Source organism: Eptesicus fuscus, chromosome 3 (assembly GCF_027574615.1).
Source record: "Eptesicus fuscus isolate TK198812 chromosome 3, DD_ASM_mEF_20220401, whole genome shotgun sequence".
NCBI lineage: Eukaryota > Metazoa > Chordata > Mammalia > Chiroptera > Vespertilionidae > Eptesicus > Eptesicus fuscus.
The window spans coordinates 59825246-59846087 of record NC_072475.1 but is presented as its reverse complement, the minus strand read 5'-3'; the positions used below and the strand labels follow the sequence as shown (position 1 = coordinate 59846087).

The window sequence follows — 20842 nt, the reverse complement described above, 5'->3', positions numbered from 1 at the left end:
ACATGCACAACCCTGATGGCAGTAGCAAAGGCAATGTTTACTTCCCCATGGTTCCTTTGTACAAGTTACAGCCCTTTCCTCAAGAGCATAACAATCAAGAGCATGCCAAAAGCCACTGCATACTCCTCCCTTTGAGAATTTCATCACTGGATTAGCTGTTCTTGGGTAAAAGATTTAGGGAAAGAGCTAAATTTAGGGAGAGAGGAGTGGGGGAGTGGTGGTGCAAGAGTAAATAATGGACTGGAAACAGTATAATGGGCTGGGCAGGCAGTTGTGGTGTTTGGCACATAGTTTTTGAACCAAATGATAGGAAAAATTGGGGGTATATTCTCCATCTTTCTAACCAAGTCTAGCCAGGGTTACAAAGTCATTCCAGGTAAAATGGATAATAGAAGCCTCTATATAACTGAGTTTGAAACACAGGTCCCCAAACATCTTTTTTTTTTAAATTTAACTGTGGGGTCAGTTAATTTTATTTTGGGGTGTTCAGGAAAGGCTCAAGAGAGAACACATGCTGTACCTGAGTCTTGAAGGATGAGTAATTCACAATGTGTGCAAAAAGGAATTCTAGATAGAAGAGGAATGGAGATGAAGAAGGGCTTGGGTGGTGGGACTGAGGATATAGAAGTAGAGAGAATGAGATGGGTAGAAGGATGGCCAGGGATAGAGCCTGCATATTCCACAGTCGTGAACAGCAGACTGCTAGTGGTGACATGCTGGGAGGGAAGGAGCTGAGGGAGGTGAAGCCCATCCACAGGATCCCCGTGGGTGGGAAGAGTCCAGAGTCTCCACAGTTGCCCCTATTCACCGGGGCAGTTGTTTCGGCTACAAATGAAGTTTGGCAGAAGATGCTCTTGGAACCTAGGTTAACCCAACGCAACTCTGGTGGCAGGGTGTCCACTCTCTGTGCCTCTACTCCCCAGCCCGAGACCACAATTTCTGAAGAGACTTGCCTTGGGAGTTGCTCCTCTTTTATTAAGGTTATCTCTTGGACAGCACAAGCAGACACTACAAACCCACACGCATAATAAATTATGACATTTGTATGCAAAAGTAGACAACAGAAGAAGCTGTGCTACCAGGAGGGCCTCCCAATCCAGTGTTTGGAGACTCATGAGTATCGGCAGCCCCTGTGAGTCCATGATAAATGTTCTGTGAGACATGCAGAGCCCAGCTCTCCCCAGGCATATCTAATGAGGCTCAGACCCCTGCACATGAACATGTGCACACACACGGATGGGGGCAGAGGGCGGCCTCTAAACCACAACCAGATTAGCAACAAGCAAAGTGGACCCATCTGTGCTCTCCCTCTGGGTCTGGCAGCAGATGAGTTCCTGGCACTCATCCTTCACCAACTTCCTGGCTTCCTTGGGAGGTGCAGTGGCCCCTGAGGCAGTGAGGGCTGCTTGCCAAAGTGAGGAACCCAGTTTGTTATCTTGGGGCTGGTGTCCTGGACTCCAGGGTGAGCACATCTCGACTTTCCTACAGCACTCTTGCTTTATTGTCTGGCCTGCTTGCCATTCCCAGAAGAATGATATGTATCTCCAGGAATATCTACCAACTTGGAGTCCCTTGGAGGCTGCAAGTCCTACATGAACCACTCTCCTGCGGTGTGAAGTTGTAAAAGTCACCTCAGTTCTCGGAGCCTCACATGCCCCTCTATAAAAATGGGAATGAGAGTGTCTACTTCCCAGGGTTGTCATAAGGAATTACTGAACTATGATGCTGCCATGTTCTATGCCAGACTCAAGGTAAAATTCCTGCCCTCTTCTCCCCCATTTCTTCCTTTCTATTTCCCTGTTTTCTCTTTCTAGGTTCATGTATCCATTGGTGGCCATGTAACTCCAATGGCACCAAGAGCACCCCTTAAACAACAGAGATTGCCAATGTGTCAAAGGGATGGACCACAGGACCAGTAGACAGTCTGGGCATCAGGTGCCATCCAAGCCCAGGAGCTCTCTGGGTAGCCTGCGGCCACACGGAGACCTGACTATCTCGGGGATGATGGTGAGGTGCCATAATGGTGGGAAGACATGAACAAACAGTGCTGTAGAGGTGGCTGTGAGCTGAGTCTGGCCAGAAGCTGGAACCCAGGGGTGGTGCTGCTCGTAACCTTTAGCGGAAACGAAGTCGCACCCCCTTAAAGAAGGGGACACCCAAGGATGTAGAAAACTTATCTGAAGGCCAGTTTGATGGGTCATAGTCCACCACTCTGGTTCTGGAGAAAAGTTCCTCCGTCTCTCCATCTGTCTGTCCACTAGCCAGCCATGGGGTATATACGAAGAGTTTTGTGGAAAACAGGCTGACCGGGACAGGAAAGCTTCTGTGCTCATTTAGCACCTTTTTCCAAAGAGTATCTCTTATGGTCACTCAACTGGAGTCTTTCACAGGAATGCTGTGAGGTAGTAACAAGACAGGCAATACCCAAGAAGTGCTCAAGGTGAGAGTACTCAAGTGAGCACAGCTGAAACATGGTAAGGGCTGGTCAAATGCAGGGCGCTGGTGTGTTCCCCGGAGGCCAGAACCGGCCTTCCCCCCGTAGGCCTTGGTACGGCTTGTCCTGGACCGACCTCTCTATCCAGGCCTGCTGCGCTGCGTGTCACACCAGTGTGGGTTTCAAGTCATCTTTGAAGTTCACGATAGGCTTTGAGCGAGCCCACAGCTTTTCCCAGGAAGCCAGCCCCCCAGCATGCTCCGGGTCAGAGTCTGAGGAGCCACTGTCACTGGAATCAGAGGAGCTCTGGAAGCAGATTTCACAGTAGGGCCGGTGGCAGTGGCAGAAGAACTCGTCTGAGCTGCTGGACTCAGTGTCCAGGTAGTTGCGTGGAGAAGAAAGGGAGAGACAGCCCGCGGACCTCAGGGAATGCAGCTGGCGCTGCTCAGGCAGATCTGGGGATAGGCGTGGGCCAGCGGGACACTGTGCCCGGCCAGAACCAGGAGGCTGGTGAGGAAAGGCTGCGCAGCTTCTCCCAGCTCCCTGGGGCTCTGCCTGGCACTGTTTGCTGTCCTCCAAGCTGCCCGGCTTGCCTTGAGGATCTGAGAGTAACGAAAGCTTCTTGGAAGAGGGTACCCTGGGATCAGCAGTTTGAGGGTCCAAGCAGAGGCTGTCCCGGTTCTGCACATTTAACCCACTTTTTGTGCCAGATACCATCCTATTTGCCCGATGCCCCACATGTGAGGGTCCAGAGCCCAGAAGGTGTGAGCGAGCCCGCTGGGCTGCCCGCCTTCTCCTCACCATGTGTGGGCTGAAGCCCAGCTCCCTGGAGAGGGGCATCTTCTGGGGGCCGTGGGCAGCGCTGCTCTTCCAGGGCTGCTGGGGACAAGACAGGGAAGAGGGGACGGGAGCCTCAGAGCCCAGGCCCAGATCCTGTAGGACTTCCTGAAGCTTCTCCCTGATCACTGAATTGACCCTTGACTGCTTCTGGGGCTCCCCTGAGTTCTCCCGCTGCCCCTGTCTCTCGGGAACAGAGCCTTCTTCACCTGGTGTGAGACTCTGGCGGGGGGCTGTAGGTCCCTGGTCTCTCCGTTCTGCACCCTGGCTGGGCTCAGCCTGCTGCTTCTGGCTGCAGCCCAAATTTAAATGATCAGAGAAGTCTCTCAAGTCAGACATCTCCTTCCGCCCCGGGGAGGAGCCAGCGTCCTTCCCAGGCCCCTCGAGGCTTTGTGCACTGGAGGAGGGCACCGAGGTGCTCTGGGAGTCCTGGGCCGCCGCACTGGTAGCATTCGGAGAGTCAGAGAGGCATCCCGCACGCCGCTGAGTGGCCAGGCCGTGCGCAGGGGCTGCAGCCGGACCCTCCTTGCTATGGGAAGAGGCAGGGAGGACAGCGCACTCCGGGGGGTCATAGGTGCACTCCGCTGACATCAGCCTCACTAGCTTCTCTTTGGCGTTGTTGACTTGTTCCTGGAGGCTTTCAATCACAGCATTTTTCTGTAAGGCAAAAGCAAAACCATCAGCAAGAGATGCCGCTGAGGGTTTTCACGCTGTCTCCCAGGGTGGAGGGTCCTCTGTGTATTAGCTGGTGATCTTAGGCTCAGTGAAGGCACCTCCACAAAATGAAAAAATGTGACCCACACACAGTGCTGCGTACAATAGCTGACGCCTGGTGCTCAATAAAGGTTAACCACGATTTATTGTTGTAGGATCTTAATCTCCCCCTCTGTGGCATTGCCTGTGAGATGGGAGGTTGGAGGAGACACAGCTTGCTGCTTGCTGGCTGTGCACACCCTCCTCAGGACGGAGAGGGTCAGGTCGCTCTGCAGGACACAAGTCTGAATAATGGCCCAGCTCTGGGTTTATGACACCTTTGCAAAAGGCAGGCGAATTTGAGGCACATCCCAAAAGGATGATTGAATGGGGAAACGAGTATTCTGCCTCTTGCTAAAGAGACTAGGAAATGGAAAACCAGAAGAAGGGTGGAGATGTCTGGGCCAAAGAGATAAGACTGGAGCCAGGAGGGGCCAATGAGAATCTCAGATTGGTGTTATGTCCTCCCTTGGCTGGACCTCGGAGTGGCAGGTGAAAGCTTCCAGGTGGCACTGCCAGTTATTGGTAGCTCCTAAGGTAGTGCAGGCATCAGAATTATTGGAGAAGCTTTGCTTTTTTTAAAAAATTTTTTTAATTTAATAGGATTATTGGGCCTAAGTCTCTGACACTTGATTCAGTAGATCTAGAATGGAGCCCAGAAGATGAATGAGGCTGGGGCAGTTCTGCTGTTGAGCTGCCTACCTGTTGCATAGCTTTTAGTTGGTAAACAGGCTGTGCCCAGGAGGCCTGGCAGGTGCAAGCTGCAGAGGTGGGTCCCTACTGACTGGGATCGTGGGCATGAAGTAGGAGGAAGAATACTGATGGTGGGTGTGCCCTGAGCATCCTCTGGTGATAACAGCAGCTGCCTCTCTATCTCAGACCTTATTATGTCCACCTTCTGAAATTTCTGATGATCAAAGGCAGTGGAGGAGAGAAGAGACCATCCTGGGGAACTGATGGTCTTGGGGCAGACAACCCAGGTCAAGTGTTTGGGGAAGGTGATAACACAAGCATTGTGTTCTAGGAACTATCTGTCTGAATACCCAAATGCTGCCTCTCTGTTGCCATCACCTTCAAAAAGCTGAGGATGAGCATTTGGACATACACTTACTATGCCCTAGAAATAAAAAGTTGTTTTCCTTCTTTAGGATACATTACACACGTCACCTATGGACCAAACCTGTGGTGCCTTCTCAAGTTGAGATGGGAGACTTGCCCAGAAATGACCCTTTCAGAAAGCAGTACTTTGAGTAAACTAGTCTAGCAATAGTCTCTGGCAGCAACTCCAAGGCAGATCACTGCTCCCTATTTATAGGCAGGAAGGTGATTTCTCTGATTCTGGGATTCCCAGTTACATCCTGGTTTAGTCTACTTCTTTTATCATCAGGAGAGTCCCAGACCAGTGAGTAACTGCTGAATAAGCGGGAGGGACTGGCAGCTGAGCACCTGCCTGCTTGTTCTCCCCTTTCTCACCCCAGAGTGGTGAGGTCGGGGTGTTGCGGGGGAGGTGTGGATGACTCGGGACTCACCAGGAGCAGAGTGGATGAGTAACCGGGAGACAGTCATTCAGGTTCTTCATGATACCTGGGTGGTGCCAGATAGCTCTTGAGCATCTCATAGTGGTCACTGTGCTGGTTGCCCAGGAGGGACCCCACCCCTCTTCCTCCTCAGCAGCCCCTCCTAATGAAGGAGGGTTCAGGCTGGCTTCAGGAGGCCTTGACTGCCTCACGGAGTTAGGAGGAAGCCACCAACAGCTGACAACTAACCCGGCAAGTAAACTCTGAATGCTGTCTTTTTGTGCCTTACCCACAAGTTTCTTTGAGTGTAGAGAAATAGGATAAATGCTGAGTTGGGAAGAATACTCTTCTCCCAGCAGAGCAAACATCTGAAACTGGCCGGTGATGGATTGAGAAATGTCAGTGTCAACAGTAAATTTCTCTCCTTTCAGAGAAAAAAAGTGGAACTCTGTTTTCACCATGGCTGCCTACTAATTAGAGGTGGGGTGTGAGTCACTGGCACTGTGAGACCAAAATCTGACCTACCATGGCAGCTGCATTTAAATGAGCTTATTAATTATTACTTTTGGCACATCTGGGGAAGCAAAACACCCACAGATGTGTTTCACAAGGTACAGGCTATAAGGAGAAATGGAATCACCCTCTGGTTGTTATGGCTCAGGGAAGAAAAACAATAGTTGGGTGTCCTTTGCTGCGGAGTGTAGAAGAGAGGTTCTGCAGCTCTGGGAAGGGTCTCCCTGCTGGCTTCCACACAGCCTGGGAAGTCAGTGATGGGTGCTGCCCTGGACAGCCCCTGGGGCACCCCTGACCATAGCGGCAAGGGGGGCAAGAAAGAGGGTGGACTGCCCAGGTCATGGGAAAGTAAGAGGGGGACAAAGTAAGGGTGGCAGAGGGGCTGCATTGGAGGGAAGCTGGAGTCTTGTGCACAAGACGAGGCAGGAAAGATGCTGTGTTTGCCCACCAGGCAATGCCAGAGCTGGGCACTTGGATGCTGGTGACCTCTCTAGGCCTGCTACAGCGCCTGGGGGCAGCGGCTGGTTCCCAGGCCTTTTCTGGGAGAGATGTACCAGGTGTAGGGTGTTGGGGAGAGGCCAGCTTTTTACTGCCTGTGCATCTGCTCCCTATTAGGGCCCTTCCTCTGCAGACCCAAGGCATCTTTTTGGATAGAGCAGACACAGTCACTGCGTGGGAAACAGCGTAGTCAGCGTGGCAGCAGTACAAACAGCACGTCATAAATTACCATAAGGCTAAAGAGTCAGGCCACTTGGCTGTTCCAACATTAGCTGATTGTGAATGAAAACCATCCTGACTGTTCTCGCCAAGTTTCTGGCCTTCTGTTGAGCTAAAAAAAAAAGCTTCTTTGAAGACTTCACAGAGTATCAAAGGCAATGCTACTCCCTTGCCAGGTGGGAAGAAATCTGGCTTTGAAATAGGTCCTGAATGCTTTATAAATAGTACAGAAATAGAGAACTATTACTCTGATTTTTTAAAAAGGCCCAGACTGAGGGTATGGTGTGGGAGACTAGAGGGGCACCGACAGGGGGTGCAGGGAAGGTTCACCCCCTCACTGGGCTGTGTTTCTTAGGTTCCCACCTCACCGTCCTCTCAGACAGGGACTCCTGATAACCACATGTCAGTCCAATTACAGAAAAAGATAGTTTCCCAAATAGCACCTACTCCGGTATGTTCTGTACTGAAGAAAACATGGAATCTAATGTAGTTAGTGTGAAAATATTGGCTAATTCTTCTGAGCCCTGTGCCTTCTTTCTGAGGCAGTGCAGCCTCCTGCTTCTCCATGTGCTTTCTGCAAGCACACACCCCAGTGCCCAGTTCTGGGAGAGGTGCCAACTCTGGCTCAAGTACGGAAGAAGGAGTTGGTGCTACTATGGTATTCAGAGGCCCTATTTAGCCCTCCTCCCCATCTTTAGACACTTATTGCACTTACTAGAGGCCCGGTGCACGAAAATTGTGCATGGGGGGGGGAACCCCTCAGCCCAGCCTGCACCCTCTCCAATCTGAGATCCCTCTCACAATCTAGGACCGCTGGTTCCTAATTGCTCACCTGCCTGACTGCCTGGTCACCCCTCACTGTCCCCCCTGCTGGCCTGGTCGACCCTCACTGCCTCCCCTGCTGGCTGGTTGCCACCAACTGCCGCCCCTGCTGACCTGGTCGCCCCACACAGCCTGCTGTTTGGTTGTTTGGTTGCCCCTCACTCCCCCCTCTGCTGGCCTGGTTGCCGCTCTAACCCCCCGGCCCCCCCCCCCCCCCCGCCATCCTGGTAACCCCCAACTGTAGAGGGCCGCCAAAAAGGCACCTGGGCATTTCCTTAATTATTCATCAGCTGAACTCAGGGTGTAGGCAGAGCCATGCCCTGGGAACATGCTTCCCCAGTGAGGCTGGACATGTTAATCGGTTCTGACTTCATAGCAGCCCAGGTGTCAGCAGGGGCGGGTCTAGATATGTAAATCCAGTAATGCTGGGGCCTAGTTAAGAATGCAAATAAGCTCCTTTGATCCTAAGTTTTGGTGTTACTTCCTGGATTTTTGGGATATAAGATAAACCTGCTGGGTGGCTCAGGGTAGTCGTCGTCATGCTGCCTCTCCATGAGAGAGGAAAGATGGCGTCCCACCCAGCCCCAGCTTCATGAATCTATTTCTGCGTCTTGTTTTCTTTATTTCTATTATTTCTCAATCCCTGGCCACCTCCATTTAGGACCGGTTCGTTCATCTCTCTTTCTGCACGGGACGCGGAAAAGGGAGATCACTGCCGCATCAGGCCCCCGCACCCAACTGCCCCCCCCTGCTGGCCTGGTCGCCCCTCACTCCCCCCTCTGCCAGCCTGGTCGCCCCTCACTGCCCCCCCCTGCCAGCCTGGTTGCCACCAACTGCCCCCCTGCTGGCCTGGTTGCCCCACATAGCCTGCTATTCAGTCATTTGGTCGTCCCTCACTAACCCCCATGCCGGCCTGGTTGCCCCACACAGCCTGCTGTTCGGTCGTTACTGTGAGGGCATCCTGACCAATTTGCATATTACCCTTTTATTAGTATAGATTGCCTCTTTGGGGTGGTGGGATGATTGAGATCTCTAGTTAGAACCTGGAAATACAGTAAGGGGCCCTATAAGATTTGCAAATGAGGGCACTGCTCTATGTAAGGAAAGAATGTATCATACAGAAGAAGCTAGCATCCACTACAACTCAGGGCCTTTCCAGTGCTGTTCCCCTGCTTGGAAAGCTTTTCCCCACAATCTTTTCTGGCCAGTTTGTACTTAACCTTCATCTCTCGGCTCACAGAGTCTTGTCTGACAGCTCTAAATTAGGTTCCCTTGCCCTGACCATCCATAATTCTGCCTTACCACCCTGATTTGTCCCTTCACTATTCTCTTGATCAATATCTATTTCCTCCATTAGACTGTGAGCTCCCTGAGAGTAGGAACTATATTTGTTTTATTCATCAGCACTTACCACAATGCCCAGCACACAACTGTGCAATGAATGAATAAGTGGGTGAAGATCAGCAGTGGGAGAGTCACTGGGGAAATGTCAAGGTTTTGCCCACTGCCAACGGAAGTGGGGGAATGGGAGGAGAAGAAAGAACATTAGCAATAGGATATCAGGGGCCCACTGGTGCATGACTGGAGTTCTTTATAGAGACTCCACCAGGCGGGGGTCTCGCTTACTTCTGTGAGGAGTCTTTCCATGGAGGTTTTCTCTCCTCTGGCATGGCAATTCTGTTCCACACCGTACTGGGCATGGCAGCTTTTGCTGGGAGTGCTGAAATATTTGGCCATGCATCTAATTGTTTGGTTTTCCTCTTCAAATGCCTTCCATTGCTTCAGCTGTTAAATAACAGAGCATATGTTATTTATTTAATTACACACCCAGGAACACATTCTCTCACAAGTTCTCCAAAACACCAAGGAATGACGGGGATACACTAATGCACAAACTATTCTCTCCTCAGAATGTAGTGTGCTCTGGAAAGCTAATGGACGGAAATGACAGAAGGCACAGAGAATGTTAAGGCGATATAGTTTTCAAAATGCCAAAGGAAGATGATAGGTAGATAAGATAGAACCATCTTAGCTTGACCCAACCATTGCTGAACTGCTCAAAGAAAACAGACTGAAGTATACTCCCAGGGCCATATTCTAAAGCCAGAGTTTATGAGCTATCACAGGGTTAAGCAATCTAAACTCTGTATGTTTCAAGGGAAACTGTTTCCAGTTATATGTAGCTGTTCTTAATTATCCTCATTCGTTGGGTAATGGTGTGCTCACAGCGATTGCAAACCCAGTTCCTCGCTGGAGGACTCCTAACCCAAGTCAATAATCAAAGCTCAGATAGGAAACCACAAATGGCAATAAATAGCAATAAAAAAAAACCCCAGAACATTAGGTCTGCGATCTGACCATCTTTTCTTCCTTAGACAAATGAGGGGAGACTCAGAGGGAGTATGACTGCTCTAGGCCCTTGCAGGGGGTTAGCAGTAGAACTTGCTTTAACGGGGTCACTGTGCCACCCACACGACCTCAACACAGCTGAGAAGACAGAGACTGTTAACTGTGGGGTCCTAAGGAAAGTTTTTTGGGAGAAACTGTTTTTCAGAAACAATCTGTGGGAGCATGGGCTAGTTTACCTTAATAGGGGTGGAGCTGAACACAGAACATTCACCAACGGGGGCCATCCTCCTGAGCCTTTGGGACACTGTCTTTATCTGGCGCACGCCAGTGGCGCGGATGCCAGGGGAGGCCACAGAGACGGAAGCGTCTGTTTTTCCTGTAGGAAATCCCAGCACTGAGAGTCCTAGTGATGTACACTGGGCACTGTGGCACCTTAGAAACGATGTTGGTGGCTGTGGGAGCCTCACAGGGATCCTGGGACTTCTTTGCTCACTCATCAAACATGTCCTAACCCCAATTTGGTAAAGCGCAGATCCGATTCTAAATCTTTCCATCAATTTCAATACCACAGCCTCTGTGTGCTCAGCGTGTGTTGAACTGCATGTTCCTCATGCTATCAGGAGTCTGTGTGATCTGTCCTGGGTCAGGCCAGGAACCTCCCCCTCAGATGTCCTTCTCAAAGGCCTCGGGTGCCATCAGCTCCCCACCCTACTCGGGCGTTACTGGAGCCTGGCACCATAGGGTCACTATTCGGTCCTGAGTGGACGGAGCAGACGCCAGTGTTGTTCTCCCAGTACTGACCTAGCACTGTTGCAGTATCTGGGCTCCCTTTCGGGCTCCTCAATTCCTCAGCAGTAGAGCTTCTCCTCTCTCTCCCCAGCACCCCAGGCCCGGCCCTCTCTGGAGGAACTGCTCAGCACTGGTGTAAGGGCACATCCAGGGCTTTGGGTCTGTCTCACCCCAAGCTGACCAGGTGGAGCCAGGGTGCCCCCTGATGAAAGCCTCTGCTGCCTTAGTTCCGTGTCTGTGAGGATCCTGATCCTTCAGACTTGATCCGTTGGAGTTTCCGAAATATGGCAATAGATGACCCCAGGTCACAATTTCAGGACTTCTCCAGGACCCTTCCTCCAGAAGGACAGGCACATTCCTGGTTTTTCAGCCTCTGAGCTTTGTGGGTGTGGTAGGATAAATAATGCTCCCCCACAAAGGTGTTCCTCCTCTCCACCCCACCCACCCACCCCCGCCCTCAAGCCCTGGAACTTGTGAACAGGTTGTCTTATGTGGCAAAAGGGATTCTGTAAATGTGTTCAAGTTAAGGATGTGAGATGGGGAGATTATTCTGGATTGTACAGTGGGCCCAATGTCATCATGAGTCCTTATGAGAGGGAGGCAGGAAAAGAGAAGTGACCATGGGAATGGAGGTCAGAAAGAGAGAGATTTGAAGATGTCACACTGCTGGCTCTAAAGATAGAGAAAGAGGCAGGAGTCACAGAATGCAGGTGGCCTCTAGCAGCTGAAAAAGCATGGGAGCGGATTCTCCTCAGGAGCCTCCAGAAGGGATGCAGACCTACTGACATCCTGATTGTAGCCAAGTAAATAAGACCCATTTCAGATTTATGACTGCCAGACCTATAAGACAATACATCTGAATTAAGTCACTCAATTTGTGTTAATTTGTTACAGCAGCCACAGGAAACTAATACAGTGGGATTCAATCTCCAGTCTTTAACAGGATACACGAGGACCTTGAGGATGTCACCTCTTAACCATCCGCCACTCTTCCTTTCCTTCAATTTGTGCTTCAAAAAGTGCAGATTTGTGGTGCTCCAAACATAGCTTGTTCTCTCTCCTACCTCTCTACCTCTTGTCATGCTGTTCCCCCATCTGAATGCCACCCACTGCCCTTCCCCAATCTTGCTTATCCTTCAAGACTGGGCCCATTTTCTGAGAAGGTGTTATGGAGTTCCTAGACAGGCTAGGGCACCCCTTCCTCAGCATCGTATAACTTGCCTTCCCCAAACACTTAAAACATGCATTATAGTTCCTTTCATGTCTGCTCCCAGCTACACCCAGAGATGGGGGCGTGTGTTGAACTGCATGTTCCCAGCAGTTAATAAATGAATGGATGAATAAATGAACAAATAGTTTTCCTTTAAAAAAAACAACTCACCTATCTAGTAGGGGCACTGAGACATACGCAGATAACTCTAAGGCAGAGTAGGAAGTCCTAAGTACTTACATGGAGGAGCAGGTGAAACACTTTGGGGGATTAGAGGAGAAAACAATGTCCTGTCTCAGGACCTATCTGTCTCTCAGAGGTGGAGGGAGGGAGGGAGAAGATGTGTGTGGAGATGGCTCACATGCAGGATGCCATCAACAAAAGCAGAGGCTTGCTCATGGCTGGTGATGACCTCAGTGTCTGGCATCAACACTCAGGCATTTCCTGAGGACCTGTGTAGAATGCTACTTGGCCCACTTGTGCCATTTCACTCAGCTCTCTGGAGCCACCTAATTGCCCTTGAGGCATCTGTGCCTTTATTTTCATAAGCTGTCCAGTCTGAAGGCTCAGTGGCAGGAGGAAGTACCCTCTCTTTGCTCTCTTCCTTCCCCATGTAGCTCTCCTCAGATACTTTTCCAACTTTGCTCAGCTGTTTTTCTCTCCTAGGAATGCACAGTGCAGCTCTCACAGGGAGACTCTTTCTTCTACCAAAGGCCACTGAGCCAGAGGGCAAAGTCAATTAAAGGGCGCACAAAAAAAGGATAAACCTTCTAGTTACTTTTAGATTAAAAAAAAAAGAAAGAATTTACTTCCTAAACCTAAAATATAATAGAATATATGTGTGTGTATATATATATATATATCTCCTATATAATAAAAGGGTAATATGCAAATCAACTGGAGAAACCAAGATGGCAGCATAGGTAAACACCTAAACTGCTGCCTTGCACAACAATTTCAAAACTACAACTAAAAGACAAAATGGACATCATCCAGAACCACAGGAAGGCCGGCTGAGTGGAAATTCTACAACTAGAAGGAAAGAGAAAAGCACACTGAGACTCACAGGAGCTGCGGAAGGCAGAGGTACAGAGGCGCACATGCCGAGAAGGCTGGCAACTGAGTACACGACTGGCTTTCTCAATCGGGAGGGAGACACAAGCTCCTGACTGCTCTGAACTCCAGTTCAGGGCGAGATTCTGGGGACCCAGACTCATACGGGGAGAAACTGGACTATCTGGCAGCAGGCGAAACTCAAGGGCAGCTTTCTCTCAGAGGTGCTTGCAGTGATTACCAAAGGACACTGAGACCCGAGGGCCTCTTAGGGCAGGGCTGATGGGAAGCCATTGCTGTTTGCTCTGCCCTGAGACTCTGCCCCATCCAAGCTGTGCACAGAGGCTTTTGCATATGAATGGCCTGGTCCTTTGAAATCTAAACTTACCTATCAAACTGCAGCTGAGTCAGAGAGACCCAGAACATCCAAAAGAAGGCCCAAGGCCCCACAGCAGCTTGCATTGCTTCACAGCTGGGCCTCATCTGGGCACCTCCAAAACCCAAACAAGGAAGAGGAATCTGCAGACCTCTCTGTAGCTCCTGCTGGGCGGCCTCAGGCAGAGGCTAAATTAGCACCTCCTTGGAGATCCAAGAGCCAGTGTACCCAGGGGTCAGAGTAGGACCATCCAGATTACAACTCCTCAAATCCATAAGGGACACACTCAGGGGGCAGACTCAGTGAGCACCAAAGACCCACTGAAGCAAGTCTTGCCTCATAAGGGTGTCTCCAGCATAGACACAGCTGATCCTCACAGCCAATTGGCCTGGAGGTCAATTCCTCCCAGTGATACCAACAATAATCAAGGCTTAACTACAACAAGACTGTGCACACAGCCCACAAAGGGATGCACCAAGAGTGTCCACTTCAGGTAATTAGGGAGGCTTAGCCACTGGGCCCTATAGGACACCTAGCATACAAAGCCACTCTATAAACTCAGGGAAGCAGCCAAAATGCAGAGACAAAGAAACGGGTCACAAATGAAAGAAATGGAGGAAAGCAAATGACTGGATATAGAGTTCAAAACCACGGTTATAAGGTTTTTCAAGAATTTTCTAGAGAAGGCCGATAAATTTAGTGAGACCCTCGAGGATATGAAAAAGGACCAACTAGAAATTAAACATACACTGACTGAAATAAAAAATAATATACAGAGATCCAACAGCAGACTAGAGGATCGCAAGAATCAAGTCAAAGATTTGAAATACAAAGAAGCAAAAACACCCAACTGGAAAAGCAAAAAGAAGAAAGAATCCAAAAATATGAAGATAGTGTAAGGAGCCTCTGGGACAACTTCAAGCATACCAAGTGGACCAAGTAGCATTCTACACATCCGAATTATTGGGGTACCAGAAAAGAGAGAGAGCAAGATACTGAAAACCTATTTGAAGAAATAATGACAGAAAACTTCCCCCACCTGGTGAAAGAAATAGACTTACAAGTCCAGGAAGCACAGAGAACCCCAAACAAAAGGAATCCATAGAGGACCACACCAAGACACATCATCATTAAAATGCCAAGGGCAAAAGACAAAGAGAGAATCTTACAAGCAGCAAGAGAAAAACAGTTAGTTACCTACAAGGGAGCACCCATACGACTGTCAGCTGATTTCTCAACAGAAATTATGCAGGCCAGATGGGAGTGGCAAGAAATATTCAAAATGATGAATAGCAAGAACCTACAAGCAAGATTACTCTACCCAGCAAAGCTATCATTCAGAATTGAAGGTCAGAGAAAGAGCTTCACAGATAAGAAAAAGCTAAAGGAGCTCATCACCACCAAACCAGTATTATATGAAATACTGAAAGGTATTCTTTAAGAAGAGGAAGAAGAAAAAGGTAAAGGTAAAAATTATGAACAACAAATACGTATCTATCAACAAGTGAATCTAAAAATCAAGTGAATAAAAAATCTGATGAACAGAATAATTTGGTGAATATAATAGAATCAGGGGCATAGAAAGGGAGTGGACTAACAATCCTCGGGGGGAAAAGGGTGTGGGGGGTGCGGGAAGAGACTGGACAAAAATCATACACCTATGGATGAGGACAGTGTGTAGGGGGGGTAAGGGCATGGGGTGGGGTGGGGTGGGAACTGGGTGGAGGGGAGCTATGGGGGGAAGAAAAGAGGAACAACTGTAATAATCTGAAAAATAAAGATTTTTTAAAAAATGCAAATCAACCAAACGGCAGAACAACTGGACTGGCATGGCCCCTCCCACCAGCTGGCCCTGCCCCCAATTAGCCCCCATTGGGGTGGGCTAGCTGGACCCCACCAGTGCACGAATTCATGCACCGGGCCTCCAGTATGTATATATATATATTTATGTTTTGGATCATGGTCAGGTCAAGAGGAGAAAAGAATGAGAGAGAAAACAGAAAAGGAAAGATAAAGTACGAGAAAGGGAGTTTAAGACAGCTAGGAGGAAAAATGGGAAACAGAGAGAAGGCAAGAGAAAGGCTAACACTGTCCATCCATCCTGTTCCTGTATCCCATAATAATTCCACTGCCACTCTCACTTTACAAATCAAGTGCTTGTCGCTATTCAAACCTGGAAGCCAGATTTCAAGGTGAACTTCATCCTGCATTTTTATGCCTATGTGTGCAGATGGGAGTGTACCTAGATATCACTACTGTCCTAGGTGCTGAGGTGGAAGTCTTGTGTCTGAGACTTGGGATGCCCAAGGGACAGACGCGAGTGCTCAGAGAGGAGATATAAGTGGAGCCACATCATGGAGATTGCTGATTCACTCAATTTTCAGATAGAAGTCTTGTTTTATTTAGGTCAGGAAGGCTTCCTCTAATAGTTCCTTGGTGATTACTTATGCCCCAAATTATTTTTTATCTTTCAGAGATTGCTATTATCTCTAAATTGTATCCCTAGATAAGGTCTCCATATATGATCTAGTCTCTCATTTAAAAATATATTTTTTTTATTTATTTCAGAGAGGAAGGGATAGGGAGAAAGAAATAGAAACATCAATGATGAGAGAGAATCATTGACTGGCCACCTCTTGCATCCCCACTGGGGATTGAGCTTGCAACCCGAGCATGTGCCCTGACTTAGAATCAAACCATGACACCCGCCGGGCAATAGTCTTTCATTTTTTAACTATCTCCTTGTATTCTGTGGCTTTAAATTAGTTCATTAATTCAGTATTTTGCTATGTCCAATCGCCTATTCAGTGTTTCTACTGGGGTTTTGAATTTAACACAATGTTTTTCACTCTTACTTAATATTTCATGATCTAAGATTATGTTCTTCTCATGATGGTTTGCTTTGGTTGAAGACAGGCAATATCCTTTAAATCCTATTCACAAAAAAAATTTGCTGTCTTTTAAAAACTTCTATTTTCCTTCAGAGGAAGGAAGCTTGTCCAAAACTCCAGAAATTTGTGCATCTCTTCTTATGAACTGCAGAATCTCTTCATAGGTCCTTTCCCTCTGAATTTAGTTTTACATGAGAAGAACTATAGTTTCCTAGTATAGTAAATGCATTTCTTGGCTTTTCCCTCATTGTCACAAAATGCCTGCCATAGCTCCAGGCACAACAAACATTCAAGGCAGAAAGAAGGTACAAGAGGTAAACCCAGCCACACCCATAGCCTTTTCAGCAAAGCAAAAACTTTCTCAGAAGCCTCTCAGAAAACTTTCAGCATTCAAAACTGTGTCACATAGCCTGGCTGGTGTAGCTCAGTAGTTGACCATCAACCCATAAACCAGGAGGTCATGGTTTGATTCTTGGTCAGGGCATATGCCCAGGTTGCAGGCTCAATCCCTAGTAGGGGGTGTGCAGGAGGCAGCCAATTGATGATTTTCTCTCATCATTGATGTTTCTATTTCCTCTCTCTGAAATTAAAAAACAAAAAAACATTAAAACAAAAACAAAAACACACACACAACTGTGTCATATGGGCACCCCAAGTGTAAAGGAAGCTGGAAAAGCATGTGTTTAGCTCTTTCAGACTATATAGTAGAGGTGAGCAAGGAAGAAAGGGTTTGGCAACAGGTGGGTGGGTTACCAATCAACAATGCTGGCTACAGGGCTAAGGGTGAGCTTCCCCAAAGGCCCCTCCCCACTCCCTCTCCCCATCTCCCAGAGAGGAGCAGTCCTTGCTTTTCAAAGCCCTCTTCTGCTACATTCCAGACAAGTAACACTCAACTCTCAATGGCTTCCATTAATCCAGGTCTTATAACATTAAGATTCAGCAAAAATTCCTCTAGTTTCTGGCATATAGGCAATACTCATCCTTGATTTTTTAGTGCTGCTGCTACAGATATGTCCATATTTGTTTATTCTTTTGAGTATTTTTATGAGAATTTGTGAAAAGGCAGAAGAGTAAAAAGCCTATGCCTGTGTCAAACCTTCATGCCCCGAGTCCACGCTTCCCTTTTATAAATACCCTGTGAGCCTCCATCCGCGATTTTATCGGTTAGGGCCCCATGGCAAAGTCATTCATAGTCAACTGGAAGCTGCATTCGGAACCAGATGGGGTGCTGAGGGGGTAGTGGGATGAGGGAGGCCTTGGGGGAACAAAAAGAAAACTAGAAGGAAAACAGGAAAAATGCCTAATGTCAAGTTCATTACCTCAGATGTGTGTGGCTCAGTGGTACCCTTGGGCCCAATCTGAATCATTTCACATCGCTTTCCTTCCAGAGACTATGATTCCTTTACTTTCCCCTCCAGATCCCTTTTTCCCCCTTTGCTGTCTGGACATTTCTGCTGCTATCTTCCTCCTTTGTTTGATTTTTTTTCTATAATCCCTATAATATGAAACACATGTTTGCTGAGTTTTTATTTCTCTTTACTGAAAAAGAAGAGGAACGCTTTATATTTTCCTATAATAAAAAGAAAGGAAAAGCATTTAAAATTGCATAGAGTTACAAATGGGTTTTCCCTGTGAATCTGCAATCCTAAACGGGACATAAAGGCTCCTGACTCCCAGGCTGGGGAAAAAATGACATTATCAAGATGAAGAAGGGATTGAGGAGGAGGAAACAGACTGGAGGATGGGTGGAAAAGCAGGTCTGCGAGTCAGCTGCCAGCGGTAGAAATGTGGGACCGCTGCACTCAGCCACTCTGGCTGCCCTCTCTGCTGAGTGGGGAGCCGGACTGTCTTCCTTCAGGAGAGTGAGGAGGGAAGAACAGAAGGAGCCAGCTCTCCAGGAACCCACCTTCCTCCTGACTCTCCAATAAATGTTACCCAGAAGCCTGGAGAGAAAACACAGTGAGCGGTTTCCCATGCCCAGCCAACGCTCTGGAGGACCGGCCCTGCCGAATTCTCCTTAGAACATACCTGGGGAATGAAGATGAAGCAGTTGATGGTGGTTGTGCAAACAAAGATTCCCCCGGATGTGAGGCCGAAGACCAGGTTGGGCCAGGAGTGCAAGTATCTGGTGACCACAAGGAGAAGCCCAGCAGCCAGCACCACAAGGTTGACCCCAACCATGATGGTTAAAGACTGATTCACAGGAGGAGAGCTGACGTGGTCGGTCAGGCCAGCCAGGTAGGCACCATACAGCAGCAGCAGACCCTGGAAGCGGGGGGAGAACCAGAGGCTCGGGGAAGTGGAATAACACACTCAGGGTTACAGAGCAGGAGGGCTGGGACCATTTAAAATAAGGCTAATACCCACCTTAAAGGGTTGCTACGAGGGTTTACTCAGACACGAGAGGACCCTTAGGGTGCCTCTGGCACCTAGTAGGTGCTTAATACATGTTATTTTCCTCTCCTGCCCTGAGAATTGGTTTGTCAGAGGTCAGCAAGGCGGGACTCTGCTGGGATAGAGGCCCAGGACCGGAGGGCATAGGCGGGCAGGAGCCCTACAGAAAGGGCTGCGGGCACATCGTGCTGCTGGTGGTGAGGGCTGCCACGTCCACTGTGTGGTTTTGCACTGCGTGGAGCTGAGGGCACATGGAAGCTGAAATACCCCCGTGGTCTGTCTGCCCAGCCATGTGCGGCGGCAGGAGCAATGCCCTGAGGAAGGGGCTCTTTTTTCTAATTTTCCCACAGGCACCATCTGCTTGCCAAGCCCTGCACCTGCAGGATTGCATCTGCCTGGAAGGGAGGCCTTTTCTAATTTGCACAAAAGACCTCTCCAGGCTAGCAGAGGCTCTGTGCCAGTGGGTGTTTACGGGAGGTGAAGAGTGGAAACAGGAGGACAAAGGCAGGCTGGGACCTCGCCGAGCCTGTGGGGCAGGCACAGGCAGCAAAAGCTCCATCTCTACCCTTCACCCGCTTTGTGATGTTCCCGGCCCCCACCACCAGGAACCCAGGGCCCTGTTCTTTCCTCTTTCCCATGAATATAAACCTGCTCTCAAAGTTCTCATTTGTACTAAGAAGAAAACGACTCACGGCACCTTACAGTGCTGTCTCTCTTGGAAGGAGCTGCATTTAAACAGAAATCAAAACTTTAATCAATAATACATTAACATATAGATGCAACATAAGTTCACCTGACTGTGTGTAAAGTGTCATGCTAGGTGTAGGGCAGGAACCAGAGCTACAAAGAGAACGAAGCCATGGTCCTTTCAAGGAGCTCGAACTGCTAGAGAGGTTGAAGGCAAGACACAAATGTCCGTGTTTTATAACTGAACCTGAAGATGCCAGGGGGATGAGGTGGGGTGGGAACTAGGGGACTCAGAGGGAGAACTAACAATGAATATAAAGGTCAGGTCTCAGCAGGGCACCTGCCAGTGACCCAAAATGCCCCGACCTGACTAGCTCCACCTGCAGGTACAGCCCTGGCTACGATTTTTGGGAGGACTGACAGCCTAGAGCAGTGGTCGGCAAACCGCGGCTCGCGAGCCACATGCGGCTCTTTGGCCCCTTGAGTGTTCTAACACCATTTCTTCAAAATAGACTCACCCAGGCAGAAAACCGACTTCTGCGCATGGGCCACGAAGTTTCAATCGCACTGTACGTGTGCGCCCGCACGTGGTATTTTGTGGAAGAACCACACTCAAGGGGCCAAAGAGCCGCATGTGGCTCGCGAGCCGTGGTTTGCCGACCACTGGCCTAGAGTAAAGGATCAGCATGGCAGAGATGCCTTCTGGGTGCCCCCACGTCCAGTGTCCCAAGTGGGGCCTGACATGCCGCCCTGAGACCTTCAATGGTTAGAAGGTACACCAGTCAGGAGGCCAGAGGGGCCTGACTTTTGGGTAACTGATGCCATCAGGTGACATTTGGCAGAGTTGGATTATGAGTAGTTTAATCAAAGGTGAATAAAAGTAACTCTTTGTTTTTAAAATGTTGAAATCTGATTCTATTTAAAAATTTCAGCCCTGGCCGGTGTGATCAGTGGTTAGAGCGTGGGCCCTGTGCACACAGAGGGGGTTTAGGTGGCGGGGGGTGGGGTTTAATTCTCGGTCAAGGGCACATACCTGGGTTGCTGTTTGATACCCAGCCCTGGTCAGGAATCATGCAGGAGTCGTGCAGGAGGCAACCAATCAATGTGTTTCTCTCACATCCATATTTTTCTCTCCCCCTGTCTTCCTCCCCCTCCCTGCCCCCCTCTCTCCCACTCTCTCTAAAAAGCAATGGAAAAAATATCCTCGGGTGAGGATTAACAATAACAATAACAAAATTCAAATCCATTACAATCCTTGCACGGGGAACTAGGTATTAATACAGCCCCTCTACATCCATGACTCGTGCTTAAATGAATCACATATACTTGTAGGTCATTTGCCTTCACTGCTGAGAAGTGTGGGGTAGTGGGCAGTAGACAGGTGCGGTGGGGGCTCCTGGAACTTTATACAGAGATTTGGGTCTTCCCCAGGGACTGCTCATGGGTCAGGGAGCCCATGGGCGTCTGGCTCAGTCAGTTTCCTGATGCTCAGCACTCTTT

At 49.0% G+C, this 20842-nt stretch overlaps 1 protein-coding gene across 2 annotated transcripts in view; it reads right to left on the bottom strand.

The window, feature by feature from the left end:
• Positions 1 to 2599: 2599 nt before the first annotated feature.
• GPR156 (G protein-coupled receptor 156) overlaps positions 2600 to 20842 on the bottom strand; it is a 68816-nt gene continuing 50573 nt past the window's right edge. For both annotated transcript variants that reach the window (XM_008146643.3, XM_054711807.1), the window contains exons 7-9: positions 18290 to 18526; positions 9220 to 9378; positions 2600 to 3928 (exon numbers count right to left, since the gene is read on the bottom strand). In XM_008146643.3, coding sequence (XP_008144865.2) covers positions 2600 to 3928; positions 9220 to 9378; positions 18290 to 18526 — 1725 coding nt within the window. The remainder of the gene's footprint in view (positions 3929 to 9219; positions 9379 to 18289; positions 18527 to 20842) is intronic.